The sequence below is a fragment of the Nomascus leucogenys genome, chromosome 6 (genome assembly GCF_006542625.1).
Source record: "Nomascus leucogenys isolate Asia chromosome 6, Asia_NLE_v1, whole genome shotgun sequence".
In the NCBI taxonomy this organism is placed as follows: Eukaryota; Metazoa; Chordata; class Mammalia; order Primates; family Hylobatidae; genus Nomascus; species Nomascus leucogenys.
The window spans coordinates 79,708,672-79,735,742 of NC_044386.1; the positions used below are offsets into that span (position 1 = coordinate 79,708,672).

General features: G+C 38.2%; 2 protein-coding genes across 9 annotated transcripts in view; both read right to left on the reverse strand.

Annotated features, from left to right (window-relative positions):
• Positions 1-7,159, reverse strand: part of ICE2 (interactor of little elongation complex ELL subunit 2) — a 63,122-nt gene extending 55,963 nt beyond the window's left edge. For 2 of the 7 annotated variants that reach the window (XM_030814501.1, XM_003267058.3), the window contains exons 1-3: positions 6,991-7,143; positions 5,922-6,056; positions 4,059-4,163 (exon numbers count right to left, since the gene is read on the reverse strand). In XM_030814501.1, the coding sequence (XP_030670361.1) occupies positions 4,059-4,163; positions 5,922-5,962 (146 nt within the window). In that variant the 5' untranslated portion in view covers positions 5,963-6,056; positions 6,991-7,143. Of the gene's footprint in view, positions 1-4,058; positions 4,164-5,921; positions 6,057-6,990 lie in introns of all 7 variants that reach the window. The other 5 variants (XM_030814502.1, XM_030814504.1, XM_003267059.2 and 2 more) reach the window with 4 other exon arrangements.
• Positions 7,160-16,293: 9,134 nt separating this feature from the next.
• The window catches only part of RORA (RAR related orphan receptor A), a 739,200-nt gene continuing 728,422 nt past the window's right edge, over positions 16,294-27,071 (reverse strand). For both annotated transcript variants that reach the window (XM_030814505.1, XM_030814506.1), the window contains one exon: positions 16,294-25,597. In XM_030814505.1, the coding sequence (XP_030670365.1) occupies positions 25,433-25,597 (165 nt within the window). In that variant the 3' untranslated portion in view covers positions 16,294-25,432. The remainder of the gene's footprint in view (positions 25,598-27,071) is intronic.

The window sequence follows — 27,071 nt, forward strand, 5'->3', positions numbered from 1 at the left end:
TCCCAAGACTAAACCAGGAAGAAATTGAATCTCTGAATAGACCAATAACAGGTTCTGAAATTGTGGCAATAATCAATAGCTTACCAACCAAAAAGAGTCCAGGACCTGATGGATTCACAGCTGAATTCTACCAGAGGTACAAGGAGGAACTGGTACCATTCCTTCTGAAACTATTCCAATCAATAGAAAAAGAGGGAATCCTCCCTAACACATTTTATGAAGCCAGCATCGTCCTGATACCAAAGCCTGGCAGAGACATAACCAAAAAAGAGAATTTCAGACCAATATCCTTGATAAACATTGATGCAAAAATCCTCAATAAAATACTGGCAAACCGAATCCAGCAGCACATCAAAAAGCTTATCCACCATGATCAAGTGGGCTTCATCCCTGGGATGCAAGGCTGGTTCAACATACGCAAATCAATAAATGTAATCCAGCATATAAACAGAACCAAAGACAAAAACCACATGATCATCTCAATAGATGCAGAAAAGGCCTTTGACAAAATTCAACAACCCTTCATGCTAAAAACTCTTAATAAATTAGGTATTGATGGGACGTATCTCAAAATAATAAGAGCTATCTATGACAAACCCACAGCCAATATCATACTGAATGGGCAAAAACTAGAAGCATTCCCTTTGAAAACTGGCACAAGACAGGGATGCCCTCTCTCACCACTCCTATTCAACATAATGCTGGAAGTTCTGGCCAGGGCAATCAGGCAGGAGAAGGAAATAAAGGGTATTCAATTAGGAAATGAGGAAATCAAATTGTCCCTGTTTGCAGATGACATGATTGTATATCTAGAAAACCCCATTGTCTCAGCCCCAAATCTCCTTAAGCTGATAAGCAACTTCAGCAAAGTCTCAGGATACAAAATCAATGTACAAAAATCACAAGCATTCTTTTACACCAATTACAGACAAACAGAGAGCCAAATCATGAGTGAACTCCCATTCACAATTGCTTCAAAGAGAATAAAATACCTAGGAATGCAACTTACAAGGGATGTGAAGGACCTCTTCAAGGAGAACTACAAACCACTGCTCAATGAAATAAAAGAGGATACAAACAAATGGAAGAACATTCCATACTCATGGGTTGGAAGAATCAATATTGTGAAAATGGCCATACTGCCCAAGGTAATTTATAGATTCAATGCCATCCCCATCAAGCTACCAATGACTTTCTTCACAGAATTGGAAAAAACTACTTTAAAGTTCGTATGGAACCAAAAAAGAGCCCGCATCGCTAAGTCAATCTTAAGCCAAAAGAACAAAGCTGGAGGCATCACGCTACCTGACTTCAAACTATACTACAAGGCTACAGTAACCAAAACAGCATGGTACTGGTACCACAACAGAGACATAGATCAATGGAACAGAACAGAGTCCTCAGAAATGATGCCACATATCTACAACTATCTGATCTTTGACAAACCTGACAAAAACAAGCAATGGGGAAAGGATTCCCTATTTAATAAATGGTGCTGGGAAAACTGGCTAGCCATATGTAGAAAGCTGAAACTGGATCCCTTCCTTACACCTTATACAAAAATTAATTCAAGATGGATTAAAGACTTAAATGTTAGACATAAAACCATTAAAATCCTACAAGAAAACCTAGGCAATACCATTCAGGACATAGGCGTGGGCAAGAACTTCATGTCTAAAACACCAAAAGCAATGGCAACAAAAGCCAAAATTGACAAATGGGATCTAATTAAACTAAAGAGCTTCTGCACAGCAAAAGAAACTACCATCAGAGTGAACAGGCAACCTACAGAGTGGGAGAAAATTTTTGCAACCTACTCATCTGACAAAGGGCTAATATCCAGAATCTACATTGAACTCAAACAAATTTACAAGAAAAAAACAAACAACCCCATCAAAAAGTGGGCGAAGGACATGAACAGCCACTTCTCAAAAGAAGACATTTATGCAGCCAAAAAACACATGAAAAAATGCTCATCATCACTGGCCATCAGAGAAATGCAAATTAAAACCACAGTGAGATACCATCTCACACCAGTTAGAATGGCCATCATTAAAAAGTCAGGAAACAACAGGTGCTGGAGACGATGTGGAGAAATAGGAACACTTTTACACTGTTGGTGGGACTGTAAACTAGTTCAACCATTGTGGAAGTCAGTGTGGCAATTCCTCAGGGATCTAGAACTAGAAATACCATTTGACCCAGCCATCCCATTACTGGGTATATACCCAAAGGACTATAAACCATGCTGCTATAAAGACACATGCACACGTATGTTTACTGCGGCACTATTCACAATAGCAAAGAATTGGAACCAACCCAAATGTCCAACAATGATAGACTGGATTAAGAAAATGTGGCACATATACACCATGGAATACTATGCAGCCATAAGAAATGATGAGTTCATATTCTTTGTAGGGACATGGATGAAACTGGAAAACATCATTCTCAGTAAACTATTGCAAGGACAAAAAACCAAACACCGCCATGTTCTCACTCATAGGTGGGAATTGAACAATGAGAACTCATAGACACAGGAAGGGGAACATCACACACTGGGGACTGTTGTGGGGTGGGGGGAGGGGGAGGGACAGCATTAGGAGATATACCTAATGCTAAATGACGAGTTAATGGGTGCAGCAAAACAACATGGCACATGGATACATATGTAACAAACCTGCACATTGTGCACATGTACCCTAAAACCTAAAGTATAATAATAAAAAATAAAAATTAAAAAAAAAAAAAGTAATCAGGAGAAAATGTGGAGTCCACGGATTATTTAAAACAGGAAAACTTAAGCATGTTCAAATACTGATTAAGTTGGCCAGGCAGAGTGACTCCTGGCTGTAACCCCAGCACTTTGGGAGGCCAAGTTGGAGAATCACTTGAAGCCAGGAGTTCAAGATCAGCCTGGGCAACATAGCAAGACCATGTCTCTCAAAAAACAAAAGAAAAACCAAAAAGTAATCAAGATGACTGAAAATGGGAGAGAACAAAGATAGAGGAGTAAGAGGGGACAATGGACAGAAAAGATAACTGAGAAAGCAGGAAAAGATGGGGGAGATACACTTCCTCCACTGTAAAAGGAGAAATGAAGAAAGTAAATGTTGAGCTTCCCTGGGGGAGTTTCCTAATTCCTCATTTGGTGTATTTATACATTTTTCTAGTAAACTCAATTACTTGGTTTCCGGATTCATCAACAACAGAGTAGAAATATTCGATCGAAAAGGAAAGAAGAGCTACTACAGGCAAGTTGGCAGTTAAGAAGTAAAAAGTATCACTTAATAGTCATTAAGTATCAGAGAGGAAAAAAACCTTTAGCAATTTGGCAATATCTATTAACATATAAACTGTACATATTGTCTGACCAAACAATTCAATTTCCGTGAGTATATCTTACAGAAATAACTATAAAAATTCACCAATATCTTGTTTTTAATTACCAAAAAAAAAAAAAAAAAAGAAAAAAGGAAACAATGTTTTGCAACACAGGACTAGCTAAATTAATTAAAAGTACATCTATAAGCTATATAGTGAGGTAATATGCAACCATTAAGATTGAACTAAATGTTGGGGCATGAAAAGATACTCAAAATATCACTTTAAATGATAGATAACTGCAAAACAGTTTTATAGTATATTTTTAGCATAATCCCATTTTGTATTATATACCTGTATATGTATGTGTGTGTGTACATGTTATAAATAGTATACTATTTAGTACTATACTAAACAATTATTAGTATAATATTGGTACTATACTAAAACATTTATTGGTATAAATGTTTCTATCGTATTATACTATATTGGTATAGTATTATAAAAATATTGGGATAGTTTAGCATAGTATTATAAAATACTATAAAATTGTTTTGCAGTTCATGTGTGGGGAAAGGACTGAAGGTCTGAAAAGATAATACCAGTGTTAAAAGTTGTTTTATTTTAAACATTTCTATAATTTGAATGTTTAATACTAGAGATACACATAAAACTTCAACTATCAGAAAAACGACAATCAAATATGGAAATAAATAACCAAATAAACATATTACCTGCTGGATAAAACACATAGTTCTTTTAAACTTGGAGCCATGGAATGATCTTTATAATTTTCTCGAGAGAAAAATGTCTTCAGGCCATTTTTTGGGGAAATATCCCTGTGAAACAAAGTAATTTATTTACATTTGACAATTCAAAATCTCATGCTAGACTAAGACACATAATGGCACAATTGTAACTTATAATTTCATACCTTCTTACCCCCTCATCCCCAATCTCTTCTTACTATGTTTAATTTCATATACCAGATCTGTGGGCTTAGAAGTGTTACTTCTTGGATAGCTTTAAACCCAGGCCCATTATGAAATTCTCCAGCCCCAATAATCAGCTTTGCATTTTCTTTAGTACACAATTAAATAAATGTCACAGAGACTGGAGAGTTAAAGATAGAAAAGAATGAAGTATAATCAAGGGTCTGTCGAAGGCTGGCCTCACTTCTGGCTCTAGGACATAACATTAAGGTATTTGGTTGCTGAAAATACGTCTCAACTTATTTTTGTTTCATGCACTACTGTGCTGAGCCAAAAGACACTACAAAGACTAAATATTCTACCTATTTTGTTTACTTTGGCAAATGGGATAACTGGTTTGCTAAAACCACCTCAAAGGTGATATGATTTTTCATAACACTATAATTAATTTAGAGACTAACATATTATATTCAATGCTTTCCGTATAGTTAGGCATCCAAAAATGCTGTTTGAATGAAGGAATTAAAAATTTGAAAACACTGAATCCATTAATCTAGGGAGGACAAAGGTCAGTAAAATTCTGTGGAAAAGGGTAATTCCAAGGGCTACAATATTGTGCAAAGGTTCTAAAACCACAACTAGTTCCACAATGCCGGTGGTATATAAAAGCATCTGTGCTACATCTGAATGCATACTTTATAGCACTGGCAAGGAATGCAAATGTGCAAACCTCTTATCTAATCAAATGGCAACTTCTGGGTGTCCTAGTGCCCAGATAGGAAATTCTAGCATATTTGCTCCATACTCTTTTCCTTTTTTAACTGTTCTTCAAGGCATTTATCCAAAAAACTATATTAAGGTATTAATGGTAAAATTAGAATGTCTTATTTGCTATGTACCAGTATAGTTTCTTATTACCTTGTCGTGGTATTGTATCTGTGACATCTCAATAAATTCTTAAGTTTCTGCACATCATATAAAAACAAAGTCAAGGGTCTCAGGGATTGTGAGCTCCCTGGGGGTGGGAGTGTTGTAAGCAATAAACAAATACTCACTGAACATACTGACTTAATATTCTGAGTCAGGTACTATTTTAATACTCTTTGTAACCATTTATAATATTTGATCCTCCTTGGCTGGCTTATTAAATGTGTTAAAACGAACTAAAGCAGCACATGTATTAACTAGATGTCTACAAAACCACTATATTATTTAACCAGGCTCTCTATTTGCAAAGTTCTCATGTACTTTTAAAATACAGTCTATGCATTTATATCATTTGATATAGATTTCAATATAACAAAAGCATGTCTATTCTTAAAGAGGGTCTTTTTTATTACTTGTATGGAAATGGGCAAGGTTCTTGGACTCAAGAAAATTCCAGTATCTCTCCTTCACAGGAGACCAACAATAAGTACCTGACCGAATTATACCTAAAAATAATTTGAGTGCTGAACTGTGTTGTTCCACTACAGGAGTGGAAGTGCAGTCAGCCATAACTCTAGCGTTCAGTATGTGAAGATGAGGATAGGGTAAATTCTGAGACCCTAAACTTGTATTTTCTGTTTCCTTTAAATCACTCTATGCCAGAAATCTATTTTCTTATGTCAACCATCAGCCCCACCACACTCCTCTTCAGTGGATTACAAAGTGGCTACAACTCACCAATTCAGTCCTGATTCACTTATGACCATCTTGGAGCTCATCTTCCTAGATTTCTGCTTCACTCTAGCTCACAGTTCACAGCTGCCTGGCTGCGAAGGTTCCAATAGAGGCAGGATCCCTCCAGAACTTACTCAGCTGAGGAAAAACAAAAGGCCAAGATCAAAAGCAAGTGATTGGCTAGGCCACGTGCTGTTAGGTGAGGAAGAATCTCTCCCTAAACATCTACCGTCGACAGACTGTGGCACCTAAAACAGAATACAGCAGACCCAAGGTTCTTTGGAGCAGAGCAGCAATGACGATACATGACGAGCCCTTTTCCATTTAATCTACGCCGGGAGTGTTACTCTTAGGACACTCACTATGGAAATAAGAGCTGAAACAGAATGGTGTTCTCATTGCTTACATACCAGGCCACTTGATGGCATGGAACGGGAAGTCAACTCAGTTTTCCATTCCCTTACTGCCAAAATAAATCTTGCTTTTGTTTTCCCGACCATGCTTTGTTATGGGGCAGATTCTGGCAGGCACTGCATGACAAAAGCTACCTCGGTATCAGGAATCTTAGGCCTTTCACAGAGAACCTCACATTTGAGGAGACTGAGGTCAACTTAAGTGACATTTCATAAGATCACTTACAGACATCATCAGGACTACAAATCAGGCTTGATCTCTCATGTTCAGTACTTCTCCTGTGACCCCGGGCAGACTGATAAAGTGACATGCGAGAACCTAATCAAATTTAGGAGTCGGTCTCTTGGCACCGGACGGGCCCGACCGGCTCCCACTTAATCTACCTGTCACACTTCGACCCAGTGTGGAGCTGGGGGGAAGAGTCGATGAAGGCAAAAGAAACGGCTGAGGGAAAGGGGACGCAAGGAGAGGGGAAACAAGGTTCTAGAAATGCAGTAAAAGGGCAAGCAAAGCAGGGGTAGGAGCCGCACAGAGCCAAGAGCAAAGGGTCCTGGCCCGGCCGCCATGTTCCCTCCTCCCGCCCCTGCATGAGCACGCCCGCTGGCCCGGCAGCGCCCTCCCGTCCGCGTCTCGGCTGCAACACAGCCTTTCCGCCCACCTCATGGTCCGCGGCGGCTCTTGCCCAGGCCGCAGCCACACACCACACACCACACACCACGCTCCACCCCACTCCTCACATTGTCGCGCGCGCCCGGGAAAGACCATATTTAAAGGATGTGGCCGCGCCGACTCGGCCCTGCGTGATGACGTCACCAACGACATAGTGGGCGGGGTCTTGCGTCTTGACGGCTGCTCCCATTCTTTCCTCCCGCCACGCGCGCTCCCTGTGGTTCTGGCAGCGAAGGGCGAGACTGGGCTCGCCAGGCGGAGGTGGTTGGAGACTGCGTGTTTTCCTAGAAAGTCCTCGACCTTCGTCGGGGAGTGGAGGGGAGTGATAAATTGGAAGGAGGACAAGCGACAAGTGCAGTACTGGAAAGACCCAAACATACTTGGTTGTGACCTCAGGCAAGTTTCCTGACTTCCCTAACCCAAACTCCTCATATGTAAAATGGAGATGAGATTGTTACTGCTGCTTCATACAGTTTTTTGGAAAGGATTAAATGAAACGAAGAAGCTGTGCTCTGCACAGTACCTGGCACATAGTAGGGCTTCATTAAGTGTTCCTTCACCTCCGCTCCACTCCCCATCCAGTTTTAGCTGTGAGTTACCACCAGAGGCCCTTCTGGTTCAAACACTAGTTTTGTTCTCATCCATTACGGAAAGATTTATTGACCATAAACAGAATACTTTGTGCTTGGTGCTGGGTACACATGGACTAAGACTGAATACTGATTTTTCCAGTGCTTTGGATCTCTGGCAATCTAAGACATTTACATTAAATACAATAGAAAGTAATAAGCTACATAAGAAAGGTGTATAGAAAAGATTGAGGTTAGAGGGAGAGGAATAGCTAGTGTGAGGGGCAAAACGCAGCTTTGAATAGTTTTGAGTACTTACATGTCGGTTACTGCACTGAGCACCTGCCACGTGGGCTCATTTGAAGAATGTGGGTATGTGGAATGAAGAGAAAGGGCGTTCTAGGCAGACAGCACAAGTGTCAAAAGACAGAAATTTGACACATCTAAAGATCTCAGTTGGCCTTATTGCAATTCTAGAATCAGGCAACACTTCGTTCCATAAAATGGAATGAGTGTCGCAATGAGTGGAACAGAGGAGGTTGGCTTTACGGACAGAAAAAAGGGCTGTAGAAAGCAGAAACAAAGAACAAAAAGCAGATTGATCGTTTCAAAGTTACTTTCCTGGTAAGGTGGAGACAGACAGAACAATAGAAAGATAACTGGTTAACATCAGGTTACTTCAAGTCACTTTTTGCCATAGGGACTAAAACAGAGGAAATTCATTATCTTGCTGATTGAAAATTGAAACTGGCCTGTTATCTCTGTCTCCTGATTTCTTGGAGGGCCAGATAACTCAGTTTCGGTGTGGTGAGCATGAGTGATTCCATTTTTATTTTAGTCTGGTCTCTTGGGGTCTAGTGCAGAAGTTCAAAACAATGGCCTCCTGTAATTTTTGTTTAATACAAGGAACTGCATAAACCCACTGCATAAACAGAATCTAGTGTGTGCTATTAGGGAAGCATGTTCTACATTTTATTTTAAGACAGACTCTTCCAGACTGGAGTGCAGTGGTGCGATCTCAGCTCACTGCAACTTCTGCCTCCCGGGTTCAAGCGATTCTCCTGCGTCAGTCTCCCTAGCAGCTGGGACTACAAGTGCACGCCATCACACTTGGCTAATTTTTGTATTTTTTTTTTAGTAGAGATGGGGTTTGCCAGGGTGGTCTTTAACTCCTGACCTCAAGTGATCTGCCCACCTTGGCCTCCCTAAGTGCTGGGATTACAGGTGTGAGCCACTACACCTGGCTGACATTTTAGAATGATTTAGAGTATTGTTAGAAATTATGTTAATATAAAAAATATGCTACAGGAAACCATAGGTAGTTTATTTTGCTTGGAATGCAAGGTCTCCGAAGAGTAGTAGAGGAAAAGGGGTTGGAAAAACTGGTTGAAGCTAGAACACGGAAGATTTTATAAGCCAGACTAAGGAAGTTTGACTTTATTGTATAGGAAATAAAATGCTAGGAAACAAGCAAAAAAGCTTACATAATGACACAATCAGAACTGGCTGGCTGTGCTTCAGGAAAGTTCACCTGGCAACCTATGGAATTAATTGAAGGGAGGAGGCCAGTTAGGAGACAGTGTTTGTGAATGCTTAAAAAAATGAACCGGTACAATGCCTGGCACTGTGCAGATAGCATTTCTTTTTTTCTTTTTCTTTTTCTTTTTTATTTTTTTTGAGATGGAGTCTCCCTCTGTCGCCCAGGCTGGAGTGTAGTGCTGCGATCTCGGCTCACTGCAACCTCTGCCTCTCCGGTTCAAGCGATTCTCCTGCCTCAGCCTCCTGAGTAGCTGGGATAACAGGTGCCTGCCACCACGCCTGGCTAATTTTTGTATTTTTAGTAGAGACAGGGTTTCACCATGTTGGTTAGGCTGGTCTCGAACTCCTGATCTCGTGATCTGCCCACCTCGGCCTCCCAAAGTGCTGGGATTACAGGCGTGAGCCACCATGCCTGGCTGCAGATAGTATTTCTTATTAGGTAAGTGATGTGGATGGCTTGTGTAGGACAAAGGCAGTGTAAAAGTTCATGTGTTGGGTACTGTCTTACAAAGCATGCAGTCAGGGACAGTTGGGGACACCTGACCTGGCCTGAAGGAACTGCTCTAATTGTTCAAGAGCTTATGCTGCTGGGAGGTACTTGCCCATGGTAGTGTGATATGGTAGCATCACCATACAGCTCTGTGCTGAGATTTCAGATCATCACCAAACACTATGCTCTGAACTGGTATATCTGAGTTTCAGTGGTTGCAAGATAGCACACGGAATCAGAATTTTTAGAATCAGAACACCATTTGGAGATTATCTAGTCCAACCCTCTTGTTTTCCTTACAAGGAAATGGGCTCGTTTCAAGATTGTCAAGTGACTTTTTCTACATCACATGATCAGTGATAAAACTGATACTAAAACTCAGGTCTCATAATTCTTGCCAAGGTGTGCATTGTGCATCTTCCCAAAATTCCAATGTTATATGAATATGTAATTCATATGTCATAGGAGCCTAATGGCCTCCTATAATTTTTGTTTACTACAAGGAATCCTAATGGTATTTGGAGGTGGTATCTTTAGGAGGTAAGTAGGTTTAGATTAAGACACAAGGGTGCAACCCCAATGATGGAGTTCATGCCCTTGTCAGAAAAAGAGAAACCACAGCTCACTCTCTCCCCCAAGTGAAGACACAGCAAAAAGGTAGCCATCTGCAAGCTAGAAACAGAGTTCTCACCAGGAATCAAACTGGCTGGCAGCTGGATCTGGACTTCCAAGCCTCCAGAACTGTAAGAAAATAAATGTCTGTTGTTTAAGCCTCCCAGGCTATGGAATTGTCATAGCAGCCCCAGCGGAGTAACATAAAATACAATAAATGTATGCATCCTTTCTTTTCTGTTTTGTAAACCACAAGAAGCTTACTGGCAAGAACATGGACTTCTGGATTCCAATAGATATCTATCTCAGGTTTGCATCTCAGTTTTTCTGTCTACTGGCAGTGTGATCCTAGGCATGTCGTGTGTCCTCTGAGTCTCAGTTTCTTCATCTGGTTAATGGAGGCAGTGATACCTCACCTACAGAATTGTGAGGACTAGAAGTAATATATATAAAAAGTGCATTGCAAAGAGCAAATGTTCAACAAATACTAGCTATTAGTATATAATTTTTCTGAAAGAAAAATCAAAGATGAACAAAACACAGTGGAGATGGCACTGTACAACCACTTATAATGCAAAGAAGAAATGGTGGGCCAGGCACGGTACCTCACGCCTGTAATCCCAGCACTTTGGGAGGCCGAGGTGGGTGGATCACCTGAGGTTGGGTGTTCGAGACCAGCCTGACCAACATGGAGAAACCCCGTCTCTACTAAAAATACAAAATTAGTCTGACATGGTGGCGCATGCCTGTAATCCTAGCTACTTGGGAGGCTGAGGCAGGAGAATTGCTTGAACCCGGGAGGTGTAAGTTGCACTGAGCCGAGATCGTGCTATTGCGCTCCAGCCTGGACAACAAGAGCGAAATCACTCACAAAAAAAAAAAAAAAAAAAAAAAGGAAATGGTATACATATATATAGAAGATTCCATGGGACCACAAATAAGTAAGAAATTCATTCTGATGGAGATAATTTAGAGATTACTTCAGAGGAGTTTAATTTATTTTGGGTCTTGAAGGATGAGTAGGAGTTCACTAGGTAGAAAAGGGGCTGTGGGTTTTAAGGTATGGAAAAAAAAAAGCACAGAAGTGTGAACAGCTCCACATATTCTGGGGAAGAGGAAAAGCTGTTGTATCGCTGTGTTGGGGAAATGAAGGTTGTTGGACCGGAAATGGTGAAGCAGACTAGAGATGGTCTTCATTGCCATGCTAGAGATTTTGGACTTTATTCTCTGCATTATGGGGAATCTGTGTGTGTATATGTTTGTGTGTGTGTGTGTGTTTTAAATAGCTTGAGTTATAAGCTACATACCATAAAATTCATTCATTTTAATTGTACCATTAGGTGACTTTCAGTAAATGTGTGAAGTTTCACAACCATCAACATGATAAAGTTTTGGAACATTTCCATTAACCCCCAAATCCTGTGTGCCCATTTGTAATCAGTCCCTCTTTCCAGCCCCAGGCAACCATTAATCTACTTTCTGTCTCTATAGGTTTGCCTTTTCTGGACATTTCATTTAATGAAATCATACAATACGTTGTCTTTTGTGTCTGGATTCTTAGCATAATGTTTTAAGGATCATCCATGTTGTAGCATGTATTAGTATTCCTTTCTGTTGTGCAATAGTAACTCATTTATGGATATGCCCATTTTGTTTATCCCTTCAACATTTGATGAACATTTAGATGGTTTCTACTTTTTGGCTTTTCTGAATAATGTTGCTGAGGGCAACATTTATGTGTACAACATTTATGTGAACATTTTATATGTACAAGTCTTTGTGTGAACTTTGCACTTTTATTTCCCTTGAGTAGATAACTAGGAGTGGAATTGTTGTATGGTAAATTTATGTTTTACTTTTTTTTCTATGTTGCTGACGCTGGTTTCAAACTCCTGGCCTCAGGTGATCCTCCCCTTGGCCTCCCAAAGTGCTGGGATTACAGGTGTGATCATCATGCCCAGCCTATGTTTAACTTTTAGAAAACTGTCAGATTGTTTCCCACAGCAATTGCACCATTTTATTCTGTGGATTTTTAAGCAGAAGAAAGATGTGGTTTTCCATTTCTGGTAAACTGGGGAACAAACAAACCCAGAAGTTGAATGAGAAGCCAATTTAATTTTGAAAGAGTTTATAACAGTATGTACTTCTTTGAGTTTACAAAATGTTTAATTGGACCAGAATTTCAAAAAGAACTGTAAAAACTGCAAACATTGACTAAGCAAAGTTATCATAGTTGTCACTAGGTTACTAGGTGTTCATTTCTTCTTGGGGACCAAGTCAAGACAGAAATGTGCAAGATCATCTTTTTTTTTTTTTTTTTAATCAGTAATAAGTCATTTTTCTACCCCTCAGCTTATGAGCTTCCTTTGCTTGATTTGGGGTGAACTTGGCCTTGGAATACTTTACAGCTTGGTAACTGCTTCACTCAGGGAATTGCCTCATGAATTTACAATCATCCATAAGGTATTTTCAAAATGAGAATCCAGAAATAGCCCTCTAGCAAAAAGGTTTCAATCTAGTAATTGATTCAGAAACTTTTGGGGAAAATATTGTTGCTAATCGCAGTTTGTTCAAATCAGGCCTTTCAGCAATAAATGGTGTTTCAAGTGGAGAGGGAATCATCATTAATGCCAAAAACCAGCAAAGTACTCTGGCCCAGGATATGCTATGTAAGAACAGAATGGCTAAAGTGTTCGATTTTTTTCTACTCAGAAGATAATATTTTCTAAAATATATTTAGATATGTTCTGTATTATGTGGCCCTTGGGCTGAAAAAAACCCCAGAAATCATTGTTCACTTGAAAGATGGTCTTTTATAGTGTGTAAGTGTTCTACAGAGAGAAGTTGATAACAGAGATAATTCCAAGTAGAATAATTTAAAAATTGTATTTGTCTTTAGAATGCAGTGTGTGTTTTATCAGAGGGTAGAGAGAGAATGGTAGAAGGGGTGGGTATGGGGCTTGTTAGGAAGTCATTATAATAGATTTTGGGCGAGGCTAATATTAAAGTTAATTTTTGTCCTTCAAGCAAAGAACAATTGATAGATGATATAGCTGCTTCTCCACAAAAGGGAAGTTATCCTGGAATTAAAAATATTGTTTGAGAAGTCTATCAAGTGGGTAAATAACAAATGGATTACTGAGAGATGACTATATTATACTGGAGTAGACATTTCCCCTCCCAAGGAGAAAAAAATCTAGAATCAAATTAAATACAGGAAGACTGGTTTCTCTCTTTCCAACATGAGAGATAAATGACATTAGAAAAAAGCCAAGAGTTTTCTTTAGCTCACCACTGGTGGCACAGTGAAAGGAGACAGCTTCTGTTAATCTCCTAGAGTGAGGCTTCTGCCACCAGTGGGAGTCCAGGCTTGCTTCAAAAGCTGGGGGCGGGGAGTAGAAGCAGTAGGGGAGCGATCAGTGTGATTCTGCTGGAATCTAGGGGGGTTCTCTTGACCAAACATTCCCTTCTTATCCTCAAGTTCCCGAAATCCCTTAAGCATGGAAATATCTTTTTTCTTCCTGTCTCTGATGACTTACATGACATTAATAACCTCTTTTAGACCATGGTTTTGAACACCACTGGGCCCTATCTTCAATTTCTTGTTCAAAAGAGGAAGCCAAGGTGCTTAACTGCATCTCAGCACAGCAGCAGCTATCTTTCCTACCACCATGCATGTGGCTCGGTGTTTTCACAGACCTGTTAGGAGAAACTGAGGCCTCTGCACCTGCCCATTTGGTACAAATGCACGTTAGATGTGAAGTCTGCTTTTGAGGGGCTAGACTTGCCCCTTACTTCCTCTTGCCTCTCATGAAGAAAAGTTTAGTAATAACAGTAGCAACTAAGACATTCTTGAGGTCATGTCTTACTGACCATTCTATGGTTATTACTTTTGCTTTCTTTCCTAGACTTTTTAATAACCTGACATTTGTTATCCTTTCTGCTTTTCCTGTGAGATCATCAGGAACAGAATTTTAAGAAGTCTCTTCTATATTCCCGTTTACCCTTTTTGAAACTGAGCAAGCTAATCCAGGATAAAGAGGTGGCTGTAAATCATTATTTTTAGCAAAAGGAGTTTAGGCATGAGTTTGGGCAGAGATCTAGAGGTGACAGATTTCATATTTTAAACTCTGTTTTCATTAACTCTCAATTTCTGCAGACACTGGAAAGTGTAGTGTTTATAATTATGTAGAACTTGATGGTCCACAAAGATTTCACATGCATAATATTATTTTTTTCTGAGGTAGTTGAAAATAAAAGCAGGATTAGGGATTGTTTACTACTTGCAGCAACTTTGGGGAATAATTCAGATATTTATTGAATGCTACTGAGTGCAGGGGATGCTTAGGCATTATGGTATGTGGAGGAAAATGCCAGCTCAGTTGCCTTTATTCTGACTTCAGAGTATTTTATAATTTGAATGTCCTTGATATTACATTGAAAATAATTGATGACGAGGTTTTTGCACCATTAAAATGGTGTAATACTTAGCTGATGCTAAATTTATGGTTCACCCGTAAGTAATTTACTCAAAAGAAAGGGTGGGAGTGGGGCCATGACACTGCAGGTAGTCAGAGACTCTAGTAAAAGTCTTTGGCAACATTTCTACAATTCAAGCAAAAATGACAAAATCTATGCATTCAGGATTTCTCTCCTTCTGCACTCAGGGAAGATAGGACTAATCAGTCATGGCACCCTTTTCCTTTGAGACAGGAAGCAACTTCAGAATTCTCAGTTCTGCATTTCCAAGAGTGTCAATCAGTGGGTGTTATCTCACAAGTTAATACCTTTTTCTTTGCCTTCTCTGATCAAAAGGGTTGCTTGATCCTTTTAAACATTATTTTCCCTGCAAAATGGCAGCAAATATTTTTTTTTTTTTTTTTTTTTTTTTTTTTTTTTTGAGGCAGAGTCTTGCTTTGTCACCAGGCTGGAGTGCAGTGGCGCGATCTTGGCTCACTGCAACCTCTGCCTCCCAGGTCCAAGCGATTCTCCTGTCTCAGCCTCCCGAGTAGCTGGGACTACAGGTGCGTGCCACCAGCCTGGCTAAATTTTGTATTTTTAGTAGAGACAGGGTTTCACCATGTTGGTCAGGCTGGTCTCGAACTCTCGACCTCGTGATTTGCCCATCTTGGCCTCCCAAAGTGCTGGGATTACAGGTGCGAGCCACTACGCCCAGCCAATAATTTTTTAAAAAGTACCTGGCCAATAATTTTTTAAAAAGTGCTACACTGGCCAGGCGCAGTGGCTCATGCCTGTAATCCCAGCACTTTTGGAAGGCCGAGGTGGGCGGATCATGAAGTCAGGAGTTTGAGACCAGCCTGACCAACATGTTGAAACCCCGTCTCTACTAAAAGTACAAAACTTAGCCGGGTGTGGTGGCACGTGTCTGTAGTCCCAGCTACTCGGGAGGCTGAGGCAGGAGAATCGCTTGGACCTGGGAGGCAGGGGTTGCAGTGAGCCAAGATCGCACCACTGCACTCCAGCCCGGTGACAGGGTGAGACTCCATCTCCAAAAAAAAAAAAAAAAAAAGCCGGGCGCGGTGGCTCACGCCTGTAATCCCAGCACTTTGGAAGGCCGAGGCTGGTGGATCACCTGAGGTCAGGAGTTCAAGACCAGCCTCAACATGGAGAAACCCCGTCTCTACTAAAAATACAAAATTAGCCGGGCGTGGTGGTGCATGTCTGTAATCCCAGCTACTTGGGAGGCTGAGGCAGGAGAATTGCTTGAACCTGGGATGGGGAGGTTGTGGTGAGCGGAGATCTCGCGCCATTGGGCTCCAGCCTGTGCAACAAGAGCGAAACTCCGTCTCAAAAAAAAAGAGTGCTGTAGTATACACCAGTGCTTCTCACACTTTAATGTGCATACGGATCACCTGGGATCCTATAAAAATGGAGATTGATTTAGTAGGTCTGGGTGGTGCTGGGATTCTGCAGTTCCAACAAAGTCGCAGGAGATGCCGTGCTGCTAGTCTGGACCACACTTACCGAGTCTCTCCTAGACCCTTCACTAGAGACAAGATGTAAGCTAGGAAACTATGTACAGTCCAATTCAATAACCCAGAAAAAAGAAAAACAAGGCAAGTTTTCCATTAGAAGCTGAAGTTTTATTATAGGATAACAGTACATAAAGCACATCTAAAATTGATGTGTTCAATGCACTTTTAATAAAGGTAATGTAATATTAAAGGTACAGTTTCTAAGTACAATATAACAACATTCATATTAGAATGAAAATTGGAGTATTTAAAAGACAACATTAAATCTCTCTTTTTTGTACAGCTTGTATTTACAAAATGAATCAAAATATTTTTTTTTAAATTCAGGACTTGATAAAATAAACAGCTGGAAATAAGCAGACTACTGTAAGAGTGAATTGAAAAGAAAACCCAAGGTAAGTGAAAAGTTGGATGATCCTCTAATAAAGATCATTAGCAAAGTTTTAGTTCAATACTAGTTTTAGGATTCCCATAAATGGCTTGCATTTTTAGTGTGGCAGAAAAGGAGTTTTTACATACTGTACACAAAACAGATAGCATATATTTATAGGTACAGTATTACTGTTTCCAAACTTGCATGTATATTTACAGAAGGCTGAGTTTGTTTACTCAAACAGAGGTTTGTGAAATTTGTGTGCTTAATCCTCAAGACCTACACACAATTAGAATCAGCATTTCATGTGGTCTTTTTAAATGTGGCTTTAATACTTGGTTGTAGAGGAGAATGTTAACCGTAAGGCTTGGCTTACTTTATAAATTTAACAAAACAACCCAGGAAAAATGTTTTAATTGGGGCACACTTGTTATCATTTAACAATTGTCAAATGCTGACATGTGCTAGCCATTGTGCAGATGCAAAGAGATACAATCTCTACCCTCAGGAAGCTTAGGATGCTAAATGGTGCTTTAAAAAAAAGGTTTCAATCTCTTTCCAAGCAAGGCAGTTAAGGAATGATGTGATTTATATTAAAAGAGATTTCTCCCTCAACTGTAGCCAATCCACTTTAAAAGGTTAACTACTAGCATTAGCTCTCATTAACCACACAATTGCATTTATAATTAAGGTAACAGCAACTCTTCCACAAAAATGGAAAATGTCTAGAATTGTGGGTAAATATTGCAGTGCATGGAAGCCAATAATCATGGCTTGAGAATTTATCACCTTCAATTACAAAAAGTGCAGTAAACAGAAACATTTGCTCTACATTTATAAATTGCTCAAAAATCTTTGCTAAAGATCTTACAAATTCAGTAATATTACAGAACAATTCTAATCAATATTTAATAAGGTTAACTACATCCTTAGTTAGATATTTGATAAACTTTGCTTTTCAATAATGCCAATAGATCTTGGGAGAATGGGTAGAAAGGCTTAATTAAGCTACTTATTAAATAACTTTAAAAATGAAGGTCCTTCACTCAGTTCATGGAACTGGTTGAGGTCGTACTGAAACAGAACATCCCGTGTCGAATTTGCTTTATGGCCCATGTTATGGCAGAGGACGTCTCCATCCTTCTCATGACTCAGGTAGGAAGGGAAAGGTTTATTCTGCCATCAAGCCATCTAGGATATTTTATATCAATGCCTATTATCTATAATAGGAGCTAAGAATACAACTGTGTTAGATGCCAATAATATAATTCCTTAATAAGAAAAAAAGTGTATTACTCCATTAAACAAGTTTCTTTAGGATCTTGAAGGCCTGGCAAATTATTTTTCAGCTTAGGAGATATGCTATAAAGCCAAGTAGCAAACATAAAGTAAATGCTAATAAGTTTCCATATAGCCATATTTATAAACAAATTCACCCTATAGATGTCAAATATCCATACTAAGGAAGTAATTTTATCCTAATTAAATACACTCTAGAATAATTTATATAATGATATTATGTATTTAAAGAGAAAAGCATGTCCCAAATCCAGCACTCTGATACAGCTGCCAGTTGGGCATAGGTAGATATATATATATATGTATATATATACAAATATATAGTTATACTCAGTGAAATTAACAAGACCCAAAGGTGGTATTGTCTAGGAATAAAAGGGATAATTTTTGTTGTTCACAAAAGTAACTTGTCTAGCACCACACATCAGAAAAACACAAAAATAGCACACTCTAGTTCTAAACAGCTATGTCTAAAATAGATTATATAGTAAAACCGGTATTATACAGCATATTGTGGATTTGATAAACAGATAAATATTTGCACTGAGTAGGCTGTTTATAATATAACATTTTCTTATCTATACAGAATGAAAGCCAAAAAGTTAACTGTATAGAGATGTGCAGAACAACATTAAATATTATGACTCAAAAGCAGGGACAGGTAAATTTGAAAGAAGAGTAAGAGAGAAAATGTTTACAGGCCATTACAAGTTCTTAAGTTAATAGTAAATAAGGAATCAATTGCTCAAGTTGAAGAAAGCAGTAAACAAGAGATTGCATTTACATGCAGATGTCTAAAATTTGTATTTTTTAAGTCTATGCACAAAAGTCATTTGTTTTATTGCTTGACATTCAGTTATGGCTAGATTATTTAACCTATTTTTTTTGTACTTTGGAAACAAGAATATTGTTAAAGGTGCCATAAAAATGGACAACATTGAAAACGGTTTGCAAATAAACCACCTAACACTGCAGTTCTTTATACATATTAAAAGCCTTGTCTGGGGTTTGTCATATGTTAAATATTATTTAAACTGGGAAAATATGTTGTAGCTTGAAGCCTCCCATTGGCCCAAACATCCAATACAAAAACACATCTCCACAAAAGGAGCAGGCAGACAATACAGGTACATTTATAGAAGCAGCCAGCTAATGTCCTAATGTTTAAAAATTTACCACTGTTTAATATGAGATTTCAAACTGTGTGGATAACAAGACAATTTTGGATTCAGGAAGATGTATACAGTACATATGGATTTTTTTTTGTGAAATCATTTTCACTATATTGCTCAAGAATTATCTGCATTTACATATGCAATCTGTTCAATGATAATCAAGTTCCTAGAAATAGTATTCATCCACATTAAAGTAATAATGATGAAAAAGGAATCACGTGAACACTGGAGAGAATTTAGTTGTTCTTAGAGAACAACATAATGGCATGTGCAGCATGTCAAAGCTAATAGCAAGCTATCTTTCATTAGTTCTTAGAAGGATGCAAGTAAAAGTGTGGTACTGCTAATGTGGCAAAGTACACTAAATGTAAACAGCAAACACAGATTTCCTAGGCATCTATTTAAAATATTCATACTCACTTTCTCAATATAAGACTCCATGTTATGTTGCATCACTGAAAAAAGGTTGTTTCTATTTGGATTGAATATTCTGTCATTCATTTATAAATAAATGACTGAATGTATTTATTGCTCTAAGTTCTGAGGGTTTGGTTGAACATGGAGATCCCCTCCTGCCCATCTAGGATGGCTACTTGGTATGAAATCAGGCTTCTGGATTCTTTTAAAAATTATTCTGAGAGCCTGACAACACTGATCTCACCTACACAAACAGACAGACAGACCCAGAAGTGAAAGCAACTGCACTGTGGAGACATTGCTAGTCAGTCTTCTCATCTCTTAAAAATAAATAGCAATAGGAAGGTCTCTATAATAAAATCTGATGGAACGTCTTTACTAACATTATGTTTAGGCATAGAATGAAGACCTGTATCATAGACTATTACCAATAGATCAAGATTTACTGTTGCAATTGCATTTCTGGGCACATTATTTGATCTATAATATAAAGTTGTTTTCATGGGGTTCTATATCATAACTTTATAAGAAGTGGCAATCACATGTTATGTAAAAATGTCAACGTGTGTGTGTATACACACATATACGAATACACACAGGAGAGATTTCTACCATTTTCCATATTCTTTATTATCAAAAACAACATGGTAAAGGTATCCTTTTCATCTTATAGACATGGGAAGTTTTCCCAGATTATGTTCCTCTATCATAGTAAGAAAATATATAAATCTTCTAGTGAATGTATATCCCAAGGTGGAAGAATCAGAGCCAACAATTACATTGAACTTCTCTGACTTTATGGAAAGTAATATGTGGAATATGATAACAAAACTGTATTTCAAAAATATAACATGTAACACTAAATGTTGGCTCAAGTTGCTGCTGTCTATATAGGCAGGTTTTGTTTTGTCTTTAAACATTAGCTCTTGTAATGCATCAGATATAAACTACACATGTAGAAGTAAGAATTGTTTTCCATGAAGGAATTTTTGGTTTGCTTCTAGAGGAGAGCACATGAAAACAATAGTTAATTGCTGGTATTTTAAAAACATATTTTATCTTTTACCTATATCACTGTACTGATAGGCAGGTCTCTCCTCTTATTACTGGTTTTTAAAATTTTCATCCTTAATATGTAGAATTTGAAATAGTTTTTAACATATGATGCTATATATATATTTATCATGAATATTTTAATTATTAGAGAAATGGTAACTGGAATATGCAAGGACTATACTTTGATGCTCTTTGCTGCTACATTATTAATTTTCTTTTGAACACACTGGCATAACTTTGCTTTGGAAGTTATTCAGTGTTTTGAAACACAAGACTGAAGAGCACATCAAGTTCTGAACTCAACAAAATGAGACGAGAGTAAAGAGTTTACACACACGCAGTTCTATATAGTCCACTTGTGCCTTGGAGGGATAGTATTATTATCATTATTATTAATAATAAAAAACACAATTTGTCCCAGTAGTACTGGCCACCCTGTTTTAAGAGTTTTAGGAGATCCCTGAGCACATGGTTTCTGACTCTTAACCCCAACTCCAAAATGATAGGGCTTCTATCGTTGATACCAAGATGGATTGTCATTCACAGTAAGTCAATTATAAGGTGCTTATTTACCCTTGTTTTTCACCAATCAGCACAAAGAACTGTCAGAAAATAACTTTTTATTATTATCTTAAAATAATAGCATTGGAAGGACATATGATTTAAACAATCAATGTTTGAAACAGTGGCTTTAGGATTATTATCTGGCTGCCCCTCAACAATAACAAGTGATTCGATCGACATTCCTTAGCCAAAAACAAAAGGCAAAACAGAAAAACCAAAAAACAAAAAAACCCCAAAAAACTGTACAAATATGTATTTTTCCCTGAGGGATCAAGGTACACCCGCAAGTGCTCTATGTACATATTGCACTAGAGAGGAATGAAGAACATGTGCAAAAAAGCAACAATGAGAGAAGCTTACATACTACTTAAACCTTTTCATGAAAGATACTACTAGGTTGTTTTGCATTTTGGAATGTCGGAACACAACAACTAGCTATTCCTTAGTCTAAAACTAAAAACACACATTTCTACTATGGCACATTCAATGAAATAAAAAGTTTTCCAAAGACAGATAGACAAATTCCATCAAGAAAATAATACAAAGTTTGTTTGTTTGTATTTTTTTTTTTAGAAAATTACATTACTTTCTTTCTTTGTTTCACATTACAAAATCTTTTTTTCTTTACACAAATCACATTTTATTGCAGGAATATTTCAAGTGCCATCAAATATTTATAGAAGGGTTAAAAAAATAGAAGTCTCTCTAAAGTGGTCCAGACAAGGCTTTGTATAGAATAAATCTTTTTTTCCCCATCTTCTAGTTTTGATTTAAGTATTTTGAATACATTTTCTTTTCCACTGACACTTAGTAGCCTAGAAGCGGTCCGACACACACACATCACACATCATACACATGCAAATCACACACACACACACACACACACACACACACTCCTTCCTCACCTGACCCTCAGCCCACCCCCATACGCTCACAGATAACTGGGTATCCACACTATAAAGAACAACCAAACTTAGAAACAGTGTCTTAAGTCATGTTTTTCTTAAGTTAGAAAGGGTGAATTAGGATGCTGAAGACTTTAAAAAAAATCCATAGCTTTAATACACGTTAAGATGCTGAACACTTTAAAAAAAATCCATAGCTTTAACACATTTGCAAACTGTCCAAAAAGCACTTTCATCTATACTTTTGTTTGCACTGTGACCAAGGCCAGGTTTTTCACAATATAATAACCATTTGGACACCATTGGAACAGAAGGTATTCAGGCTTTGTACAAAAGCCTTATTTGCCTTATGTAAAAAAATTGTATAAAGGCATTGTAGCAGCGGGGCTGACAGTGATGTGGTTCCAATCCTTAAAAGACTATTGGAGACTGAAGTTTAGGAAACTTTAATTATAAGAACTATTAAGGATAATTGTTCTGATATCACCCAAGTATTTTATGTCATCACATAGGTGTTTTTATAATAATGAAGAAAGGAAAATGCAAAGTTTTTCGCATTCTTTTCTGAGCTCCGTATGTTTTTTTAAACTGAATTTATTGTTTAACATCAGATCCCAACTTAGATCCAAATAGTAGTCAGTTGTTTCCTTGTTTCACGGAGCATGTCTCTGTCTACAATTCCATTCTACTATGTCAATCAGTGGACTTGGCTCTTAAGCTCCACCCCTGCTTTTCTTTCAGAAACACCTGGGAAGAAGCATCATATTACCTATCTTGGTTTACTGTAAAAGCAATGTCACCATGGCATGACTATTACTGTGGTTAGAGCATGATTGTTTGTAGGTACATGCAGAATCCTTTCTGGGAAAAGGAATTTCTTTTTAAATTCATCATTATGTTCTCTCTCACCCTTAGAGAAATTCAATTAGCTTTTATTATTTCACAGATCGACACTGGAATTAGGTTTAGTTGCTCTTTAATGCGCTAGCACCTGAGGCTGGTCATATTCAGAAAGCTTTGGTTAAAAAGAAGTTAATATACTTTAATAAAACCATCCCCAAATTTAGTGAATCTGAATAACAAAAAAAACAAAACCAAAACCAAAAAACCAAAACACAAAACTCAAACAAAAACAAAACACCATTTCCCCATAGAGGAGAAACAATAGGAAAAAAATGGATGAATAAATAACTGAACTAAGCTTGGTACTCTTTTCAGAGTATAAATACTATTGATCTTTAAAGGAACTATGCTTAACTTAAAGATTTGATTTAACCCTTCTTGCCCCAATATAAATACTATCTGCTGACAGTTAGCATCTCTCTATAAACACATAAAATTTTACATGCCTGTAAGAAATTTAAAGGAATATTACTCTTCTATTTATGGTTAAACCCTTACTATGTTTTTGGAAAAAAAATTGGATGTTATTTAGGCTTCATACACACATCTATGTGAATAATACCTTCCCCTTTTCCAAGTCCCTCAGGAAACAAGTCAGAAAAGTCAGTGGAGTTAGAAACAGAGTGAAGTGCTCTGGGAAGCCCATGCTGGTAACCCAGCATGACGTGAAGAGCTGCAATTCCTGTAGAAGATTCTGCAGGGACCCCAATGGCAGAGGAGACTATTTCTCAGACATAAAGGGCTGCGTGGAAACTCCTACGTTAACACCCATCGGAGATGTTCCCTTTTCTGTACAAAATGGTCTTTGACCAGTAGTTTGAATCCCACCCCTAGTGCGACTAAAATCATTGTCTAAATGCCTACATTCCCAAAAGGTCACTTGTTTTTAAAATATGCACACCTGTTTATCAGACTATTCCTTTCCCCTTCCCCCACTAGGGATTATTAAAAAAACCATGAAATTAAACAAAAACAACTCAGTGTTTCTCACCTGAACACACAAGCCAAATAATCTTCTAAATATTTAATAAAATAAATTACAGTCTACAGTTTCCTAGTGAAGATAAATACAAGAGTAAATGTTTGCAGCTAGCATCAACTTCACTTTAAAGGCTTAAAGTATTTAATATTTAAATAAGAGAAACTGGTTAAACATTGTATGCTTCCCTCACCCTCCTATCCATCGTTTTTCAAATATGGAGAGCAACATTCTTGAATTATAGCATCTATTGACAACAAATCTAGAATTAGTTCACTCTGAGGTAAACTCATAGGGTTCCTAGATTATACCAAGAACATAAACATTCACAAAGTAAATGCTTCATGTCCTCACATGGGGAGTGTGCATTTGCTCAAGATATAATCTTTGGGTCCTTCTTATAATAAAGGCTAGATTCCAATAAATATTCTGGTTATTGATTTGTTCTCAAAACATAAGAATTCCAAGTTGAGACCGAGTCCATATTTAACTACTGAATTGTGTAAAATGAGCTTCTCCTCCCTCCCACCTCCATGAGGTGGCATTTTAAAAATCTTTAAAAAAAAAATGATCATAATGGTATACGTCCACCGCGCCAATCATTCAACTTTGTATGAAGCATAAACACATCTGTCATTAAACTTAACCAAAAAGGAAAGTATAATTTAGGGAGAGTTCCGTTTCTAATTCTAAATTCACATGTTAAAAAAAAAAATCCAACGTGGTGGTTTCTAGATATGACCAGCCAGTCTTTTAAAAGTAATTTTGTAAACAGCAGCATAAATACCTCCCAACGTACCTTCCAAGCCTTCTCAGTTAAACTTGTGTTTCTGGTGCACATGCGACACGACAGTGAACACGCTAGCATTTAATTTAAAGAAAAAGGTGCAAAATGAAAGTGCCTTATCAATTCAACAGGAAAAGCTACACCAGTAACTACATTTTATATTACTTAAAACAATATATAAACAATATCTCTTTTAGCTATATATAGTCTTCATGCCCATTTACCCTGTAATATATTATAATGCTATTGTTGCTACTGCTATGGACCCTTTTCATGCCATCCTGCGGACTGGCAATAATCGGTGAAAAAATAAAAACTTCCTTCATGAAACAAAGAGCTAGTTGTGCAAAGTAATGCCGCAACCTCCGCTATGCACACCAGTCACCGATTATTGCTGGACTCGCTGTTGTTACTGACAGATTGGTGACTCTGTAGAAAGTCTGTGGGCAGTGAGCTACAAGAAAAGGAAATCCTCCGACTTTAGTACCCTCCTTCTGTTGTAAACAGAGGTCAACGATCAAGAAGTCAAGACAGAAAAAGGGTCCATATCTGTAGGCATAATGGAAATCATATGCATGAGAAAAACAAGTTCAACTTTTATTTGTTTTCATTGTTTCCCCTCCTTTGCCTGACCCCGATCACCAAAAGATGTGCAGTGTGTGGCGCTCCAGGTCTGTGCAGGGCCATATAAAGTGTCTCGGTTAATTTTTTTGTTTGTTTTTCATGTTTGTACTTCAGACATTCTAGAAGTGCGTAGGTGATAACATTTACCCATCAATTTGCATTGCTGGCTCAAATTCTGAAGTGAACAACTCCTTGTATAATGGAGGAAAATGAAGTCGCACAATGTCTGGGTATATTGCTTTAAATGCCATTAGCTTTTCTGTATGTCGTCCACATAAGGCTCTTAATGTAGACACCTTGCATATTAACTGTAAGTGAAAGAAAGGACACACCGTCAAGCAAGAACAGGCATAAGCATCAAAGATCAGGGAATCTGAATGATCTCTATGACATTGTTTAAAATGGTGAAACACACTTAAAGCAACTTAAACATCCAGTAGCAGGGGATTGGTAAAAATAAATGATGGCTGGGTGCGGTGGTTCACGCCTGTAATTCTAGCACTTTGGGAGGCCGAGGCGATTGGATTGCCTGAGCTCAGGAGTTCGAGACCAGTCTGGGCAACACGGTGAAACCCTGTCTCTACTAAAAAAAAAAAAAAAAATTAGCCAGGCATGGCGGTGTGCACCTGTAATCCCAGCTACTGGGGAGGCTGAGGCAGGAGAATTGCTAGAACCCAGGAGATGGAAGTTTCAGTGAGCTGTGATTGCACCACTGCGCTCCAGCTTGGGTGACAGAGTGAGACTCCGTCTCTTAAAAAAATAAATAAATGATGATATAGTCATGTCATAGAATGCCAAGTATACATTAAATATGATTTTCAGGATGAATAATAACTAGAAAAGCTGTTCATAAGCAAAAGTTGTCACAGCTTGTCAGCAGCAGACTCATACAGAACCCAAGGCTCTTGATTTCTCCTTCTACTCCAAGATGCCCTCTGCTCTACTTCCTGGAATCCTGCCTTCTACCACTGTGCAAAAAGATGTCTGGTGATAGAGAAGCGGGTGAGGGCAGTGGTGGGTGGGTAGTGAAGGCACTGCAACTGGAGGTGATGGCATCCTCTGCACATTTTATGCAGAACTGGCACTAGTCAACTCCGATAACTACATGTTTCTTTTCGATAAGGAGTTTTGCCTGTAATAAAGCAATGCTGGGTCTAAGCAAAATAATAGAGGCAGAAGGCCTGGATGGAGGTCCCGGCATTGACCATTTACCAGCTGAGGGTAATGACACAATTTGCAAAATTATTTTTAGATTCCAAAGCACCTCACAAAGGCAAACTGCTTATTATTTTAACCCAGAATAACCTTCTCTAGGAAATGTTTTCACTAGATCTTGTCCACATGTTAAGTGCTGTTTATAATCAGAGATCCTAATGGTACTCTTGCATTTGGGCAAAGAGATGGAGAGTGAAACTCCCGACAGGGCTCCTCCTTTCTACTTCCCATTCCTGCCCCGTTTGCTCATTTAACAGGTGCAAAATCAAAAAGCAAAACAGCAATTAACCCCCAGTTACCCCTTTCTGACCTAACAGGTGCAAAATCAAAAGCAAAAACAGCAATTAACCCCCAGTTACCCCTTTCTGATCTAACATCGCTATAAAGGAGAAAAAAAACAAGCAAACAAATAAACAAGAAAACAAAACCAAAAACTTCTCACATCATCTCACACAATAAAATACATAAAATAAGAAAGAACAGGGCTGATTGTTCTAAGACCAAATATATACTACTAGCAATAGCACTGAAGGATATTAGCACATTTAAAAAATTGGCATTATAATC